Here is a 7,134-nt window from a genome sequence, read left to right as displayed (position 1 = left end):
ACCACCTCATGGATGGTCTTCTTAGGTCTTCTTCTGCCTTTCGCCCTTTGTCCATCTTCCATCTCATCCACTCTCCTGACTGGATGTTCTATCGGTCTTCTTCTCACATGTCCAAACCACTTGAGACGCGATTCAACCATCTTTTCCACAATGGGTGCTACTCCAACTCTCTCCCTTATATATTCATTCCTTATTTTATCCAATTGTGTATGATCACTCATCCATCTCAACATCTTCATCTCTGCCACACTCAGCTTATGTTCGTGTTCCCCTTTAGCCGCCCAACACTCCGTACCATACAGCATAGCCGGTCTTATAGCGGTGCGATAGAATTTACCTTTAAGTTTTAAAGGTACTTTTTTGTCGCATATAAAACCAGATGCACTCTGCTATTTTGACCAACCTGCTTGGATCCTATGATTTACATCCTGTTTAATCTCTTCATTATCCTGTATGATGCACCCAAGATACTTAAAATTTTTAACTTTTCGCAGGATGTTTTCTCCAATCTTCACCTCTATATTGGGGTTTTCCCTTCTCAGACTGAACTTACATTCCATATATTTCGTCTTGCTACGGCTTATGCGCAGACCATACACTTCTAGAGCTTCTTTCCATAACTCCAACTTCTTATTTAGGTCTTCCCTTGACTCTCCCATAAGGACGATATCATCGGCAAAAAGCATGCACCATGACACAGGCTCTTGGATGTGCTCTGTGAGTACTTCCAAGACTAATGTGAAAAGGTATGGACTTAAGGATGATCCCTGGTGTAATCCTATACCAATAGGGAATTCCTCTGTCACACCACCTTGAGTCTTCACACTAGTTGTGGTCCCATCATACATGTCTTTAATTGCCCGAATATATGCGATCTTTACTCTCCTCTTTTCTAAAACCTTCCATAAGACATCCCTTGGTACCATATCATACGCTTTTTCCAAATCAATAATCACCATATGTAGATTCCTTTTATTACTACGATACCTCTCCATCATCCTTCTTAATAGGTATATCGCTTCAGTGGTAGATCTGCCTGGCATAAATCCAAATTGGTTCTCTGTTACTTGTGTCTCTTTTCTCAACCTCCGTTCTATCACCCTTTCCCATAACTTCATAGTATGACTCATAAGCTTAATCCCTCTATAGTTTCCGCAACTTTGTATATCCCCCTTATTCTTGTAGATAGGTACCAAGGTGTTCTTTCTCCACTCATCAGGCATCTTCTTTGACCTTAAAATTTCATTAAAAAGCATGGTTAACCAGTTGATGCCTTTTTCTCCAAGACCCTTCCAAACCTCAATCGGGATATTATCAGGTCCTACTGCCCTACCATTTTTCATCTGCTTTAGAGCCTCTTTTACCTCGAAGTCTCGAATCCTTCGATAGTAGTCAAAGTTTTGATCTTCTTCCCTTGTGCATAATCGACCAAGGCTCGGAAGAGTCTTCTGTCCCTCATTAAATAACTCGTAGAAGTAGCTCTTCCACCTTTCATTAATCTTCTCCTCTTGAGTCAATACCTCTCCATCCTTATCCTTTATGCACTTAACCTGATCCAAATCTCTCGTTCTTCTTTTCCGGCTCTTTGCGATTCTATATATACATTTTTCTCCTTCTTTCGTGCCAAAGACTGGTAGAGACCCTCATATGCTCTTGTTCTTGCTTCACTTACAGCCACTTTTGTCTCTTTCTTAGCCGCCTTATATTTTTCCCAATTATCTGCATTGCGGCATAAAGACCACTCTTTAAAGCATTCCCTTTTTGTCTTTATCTTTTCTTGTATACTCGCATTCCACCACCAGGACTCCTTGTCTCTTGGTCCTATTCTTTTAGATTCACCAAAACTTTCTTTTGCTGTTCTTCTAATAACTTCTGCCATCTCCCTCCACATCTCTTCCGCGCTTCCATTCCCATCCCACTTTGCCTCTTCTCCTACCCGTCTTAGGAAGCTTCTTTGTTCCTCATCTTTCATCCGCCACCACCTCGTCCTTGGGTTCTTCGTATGATGTCATTTCCTCAATTTTTGCTCAACGCGAAAATCCATGATGAGCACCCTATGTTGTGTTGTCAAACTCTCTCCCGGGATAATTTTACAGTTAATGCAAAATTTCCGGTCGACTCTCCTCAACAAGAAGAAGTCGATTTGAGAGCTTGTCATGCCACTCTTATAGGTTATAAGATATTCGTCTCTCTTTTTAAAACATGTATTTGCGATGAAAAGATCAAAGGTTGAGGAAGTATATATATATTGAAATCAATAGGTAGTACATATATTTAATTTCGGCCAAAAACAGGGTTAATATACTCGCAATATATATATATATATTGTTTACCACCATATCTTGAAATCAATAGGTAGTACATATACATTTGTATTTATAATTTAGGTTGAGTTTTAAATTAGATAGATAGCAATAATGATAATGGATTGCAAACTAAAATTGAGGGGTCCAAAATAGCAACTGAAAAAAAAAAAGAAAAGAATTCAAATTGAACAGAGTATTAAGAGTTATGAGTTGACAACTAATTAAAATTACAGTCAGTTTTGTAACACTTACACTAATAACCAAGGAAAAATGCAAATTAAAGGATAGAATCCAGGCTTGAGGGGAAATTAGTCATAACAACAACAACAAATCAACAATAATTAATAGTTTCACTTAGCTTTAAGCCATTAATTAATTACACTAACAACACTGTCTCCCACTTCTCGCATCATCACCATCATCATCGTCATCATCTAATTAGTCACCTTGAGATGTCACAATTTGAGGTGTATGATCCTACTTGCTCAGCTTCCCAGCTTAACTTAGATGCAACTCTTTCATGTTGTGGGGAATATTCCTACAATTATGACCATTATGTCACCAAATCTTATATATTAATTGCTAGTTAATTGAGGCCAATCATGCATGTATTATGTAACATGTTAAAAATATAATTATTTATATATTTTTTTATATTAATTTAAGTTTTTATGACAAATAATTTGCTCGAAGACAATTTATATTATATATTACTATATAACTAACCTCCATCTTTTTGACAAGCTCTTTTGGTGAAGGGGCAGATACGATTATGTGGCGAGCTTTGGGGCTAATGAAGCCTTCTTCCACAGCTTTGTCAATGAAAGACAATAACGAATTGTAGTATCCATCTACATTCAGCAACCCCACCTTGCAATAATTAAATAATGTTACAAAAATTATTATATTTTTCCTCAATAAAACAAGTAATATATAAATAAGAATAATAAGCTAGGGATACATTAAACAAGTACAATAATTCTTGAATTTAAAAGTTTCAATTTAGTTCTTACTGGTTTGTCATGGATTCCAAGCTGAGCCCAGGTTATGACCTCAAGAAGCTCCTCAAGAGTTCCATAGCCACCTTCATGCACATAAAAACAAATATAAAATTCGAGTTTGAAGTTGGTGGGTTTTTTTTTTTTTGAAGTTGGTGGTTTAATACAACAAAAAAGTGGAAAACTTGGGCCCTAGTTTTTTTCTTAACTTGGGCCCTAGTTTTTTCTTAACTTGGGCCTGTATAAGAGGGACATGGCCCATTTTCCTTTTATTTAATTTACGTCATGATATAGTATAACTGGATGATATTTCAATTTTTGCCCAATAAATAAATAAATAAATAATATTTATTTAAGGATTTATTATTAATTAATAAATTATATATATATAAAATAAAATTTTAACTTTCGATACTTATTTAAACAAACGAGTGAATTGATAGTTGGACATCCTAATTGGTACCAACCTGGTAAAGCAATGAAGGCATCAGAATGCTTAGCCATCTCTGCCTTTCTTTGATGCATGCCTGCCACTGCTTTTACTTCCCCCACTGTCTCTCCAGTAATCTTGAGGGAGAAAAAAATATATCAACTAAGTGAACCCAAATTATTACTAAAATATTTGGAAAGAGCTTTTTATCACGTTGGAGAAATAAAAGGCTACATTATACAAATATTCTCTGACTTCAGCATCGTATTTATATGGTATCTAGTATATGTTAATATTGTATTTTATAATATAAGAATTCGACTGGTCTTATTACTAAGATAGTAATAAAAATTAACTAATAATTAACTCATAAATAATTAAGATAGGATAGGATAGGGATCTAATAATGAGATTACTGTAATAAATAATAGATTTATTTAGGGTAAAGTACTAAATTGGTCCTTTACGTTTGGACGTAATTCTGTTTTAGTCTTTAAGGTTTAAAGTGTCCTATTTGAATTCAAAAAAATTTCATTTAGTTTTAATTTAGTCCCACGGTGAGGTCAAAGTTAAATAATTAACTAAATGTCCTACATGACAGCAGTACAAGAACAAGGTATCTGGAGAATAAATACAAGCTTCAGAGGCACAAAATCAACTATGGATGCATCAATATATTTATTTATCATTCTCCTTAGTTCTATAGAAAATATTTCATTTAAATTATAAAAAATGATAAATAAAAGTATTGATACATCACGATTGATTTTGTGCCTCTGAAATTTGTACTTATTCTCCAAATTATCGATCTTGTTCTTGTACTGTTGTCATGTAGGACATTTTGTTAATTATTTAACTTTGACCTCACAGTGGGATTACATTGAATCTAAATGAAACTTTTTTGGATTCAAATAGTACACTTTAAACTTTAAGGACCAAAACAGAATTATGTCCAAACTTAAGGGACTAATTTAGTACTTTATCCGATCTATTTATTATGTGATGGTAATACCGAAGAATATAATTGAATAAGATAAATAAATTTATATTTTGTTTTGTTAAATTTACCTTTTTTTCTTTAACGAAATCCAACAATAAAACAAATTTTTGAAAATTTAATCAATAAAATTTCATATATTTAAAAATTAAGAAATAATAAATCTAAAAATTTATGTTCACTAATTTAATTTTTTATTCAAACTTATACATAACAAATATCATCATGTAACATAAAATTTAGAAAACTAATGTATATATATGATGTAATTTACCCTAAATTAAATGGATGAGATGTCATATATATTATGAATGCAACCTAATTAAAAAAAACTTCAATTTGAATAATACAAATATGTACATTAAACGCCATCGATATATATATAAAATGGAGGGTCCAAAATGGATAGAAAGCAATAATAATAATGGATTGCAAACTAAAATGGAAGGTCCAAAATGGAAACTGAAAAAAGAAGAACCAGAATTCAAATTTAAAAGAGTATTTAAGAGTTATGAGTTGACAACTAATTAGGATTACAGTCAGTTCTTTAACACTTACACTAATAACTAATAAGCAAGAAAAAATGCAAATTAAAAGGAGCACAAAGGAATCCAGGCTTGAGGGAAAATTTGTCGTAACAACAACAAAAATAATAATTAATAGTTTCACTTAGTTTTAAGCCATTAGTTAATTACACTAACAACATTGTTTCTACCACTTTTTTGCATCATCATCATCATCATCTAATTAATCACCTTGAGATGTCACAATTTGAGGTGTATGATCCTACTTGCTCAGCTTCTCAGCTTAGCTTACTCTTTCATGTTGTGGGGAATATTCCTACAATCATGATTATCATGTCACCAAATATTATATATTAGTTGCTAGTTAATTAATTGAGGCCAATCATGCATGTACCATGTTGAAATCTAGAAGATTCTATTTTCCAAAAAGTAATTTTATAATTTTATTTTTAATTATATATATACATTAGAAATATAACTAATATTCTCTGACTTCAGCATCATATTTATATGGTATCTGGTATATGTTAATATTGTATTTTATAAAATATAAGAATTGGATTGGTTAATGATTTGAGATTAATCATAATTCTTTTTGATGACCTCTGCAGTATATGTTCTGATGGAGGGGATCTTTTGTGTTGCCATGGATGCTCAAGAGCATTTCACATTGGTGAAGTCCCAGTAACTTATTATTTTCCATATTGTGTATAAATTGATTCTTTTGTAATATACTTGTAGGTTGAGTGTATGTTTTGGTCTTTTGTTATTTATGTCTAGGAACTAGTCGACAACGCAGTTCTATTTATGTTTATAGAAAAATTCTTTTCGGCTGAACACAGAATTAATTGTCATGTCCTTTATTCAAATAATATGTTTCTGCTTTGTGATCTCACCCATAATATTTGCTTAACGAAAAGTCTAGGGGCCAGCAACTTTGTTAAATTCTGGCGAGCATGTAATCAGCAAAGAAAAGTGAACCATTTGATGAAATCACACCAATCTCACACCGTTAAAACCATCATTAATGACTATTTAATGACTACAAATCACAAAAGTTGTTGGCTCCTAGCATTCCTCTTTGCTTAATTCAATATTGCAGATTGTGTTCCTCTCCCCTCTATTCCAATTGGTATTGTAAATACTGTCAGAACTTAATAAGTATATCTAACAGGAATTGAAGTTGCTGTATGTTTCTCTTATAGTGATTCAGAGTTTACTTTCCTGCTTAAAGTTAGTGGTAAAAATATCAAGTTTCACTATGGTGGTAAATCATACGTAAATTTTTAGCTTACTTTTTCTGCTTAACTTTGATTTGAAGTCTAGAAAAATATATCACTATCTATAATTCTGCTATTGAGCAATAATAAATTTATGAGCAATGTTAGGGACCAGCAACTTTTGTGATTGGTAGCCATCAAATAGCTATCAATGATAATTTAATGGTGTGAGATTGATGTGAGATTTCATCTAATGACTCACCTTTCTCTGCTGGTTATATATATGCTAGCCAAAATTCAATAAAATTGCTGCCCCTAAACTTTTCCTAAATTTATTATGAAGTAATTACTATACATAATTGCTATTTTTAACAGTCTTTTTACATTGAAAAAACTTATATAAATCTACGCCAATTTTGTCATTTGGAAATTTTCAAAGAATGAAGTGCCATCTTTTTTATCATAATATGTGGCATGTGAAAAACTTGATTTACACCTAAAATCACATTGACATTTGAAACCAGTCGAAATTTGATATTAAAAATTTTATTTATTTAAGGTTACATATTAAATAATATTATAAAAGTTAAAATATATAATTATTTAAATTTAATATATATTTTATTTTATTAATTAAGTACTTTTTAATAAGTACTCTT

At 32.1% G+C, this 7,134-nt stretch overlaps 3 protein-coding genes across 4 annotated transcripts in view; 2 read left to right on the top strand and 1 right to left on the bottom strand.

The window, feature by feature from the left end:
* The window catches only part of LOC107629231 (cytokinin riboside 5'-monophosphate phosphoribohydrolase LOG1), a gene marked incomplete in the record, with an annotated part of 25,013 nt that overhangs the window by 6,229 nt on the left and 11,650 nt on the right, over nucleotides 1–7,134 (bottom strand). Inside the window, 4 exon segments of the mRNA XM_016331964.2 lie at nucleotides 2,753–2,844; nucleotides 3,033–3,176; nucleotides 3,320–3,390; nucleotides 3,772–3,871. Of these exon segments, the coding sequence (XP_016187450.1) occupies nucleotides 2,753–2,844; nucleotides 3,033–3,176; nucleotides 3,320–3,390; nucleotides 3,772–3,871 (407 nt within the window).
* LOC107629233 overlaps nucleotides 1–7,134 on the top strand; it is a 15,912-nt gene that overhangs the window by 4,428 nt on the left and 4,350 nt on the right. The window lies entirely within an intron of this gene.
* The window catches only part of LOC110262348, a 5,557-nt gene continuing 4,280 nt past the window's right edge, over nucleotides 5,858–7,134 (top strand). Inside the window, exon 1 of the mRNA XM_021117782.1 lies at nucleotides 5,858–5,928. Within this exon, the coding sequence (XP_020973441.1) occupies nucleotides 5,878–5,928 (51 nt within the window). The 5' untranslated portion in view covers nucleotides 5,858–5,877. The remainder of the gene's footprint in view (nucleotides 5,929–7,134) is intronic.

The sequence above is a fragment of the Arachis ipaensis genome, chromosome B03, assembly GCF_000816755.2.
Source record: "Arachis ipaensis cultivar K30076 chromosome B03, Araip1.1, whole genome shotgun sequence".
Classification (NCBI taxonomy): domain Eukaryota; kingdom Viridiplantae; phylum Streptophyta; class Magnoliopsida; order Fabales; family Fabaceae; genus Arachis; species Arachis ipaensis.
The sequence above is the reverse complement of the archived record's forward strand: the minus strand, read 5'-3'. Positions and strand labels throughout refer to the sequence as shown.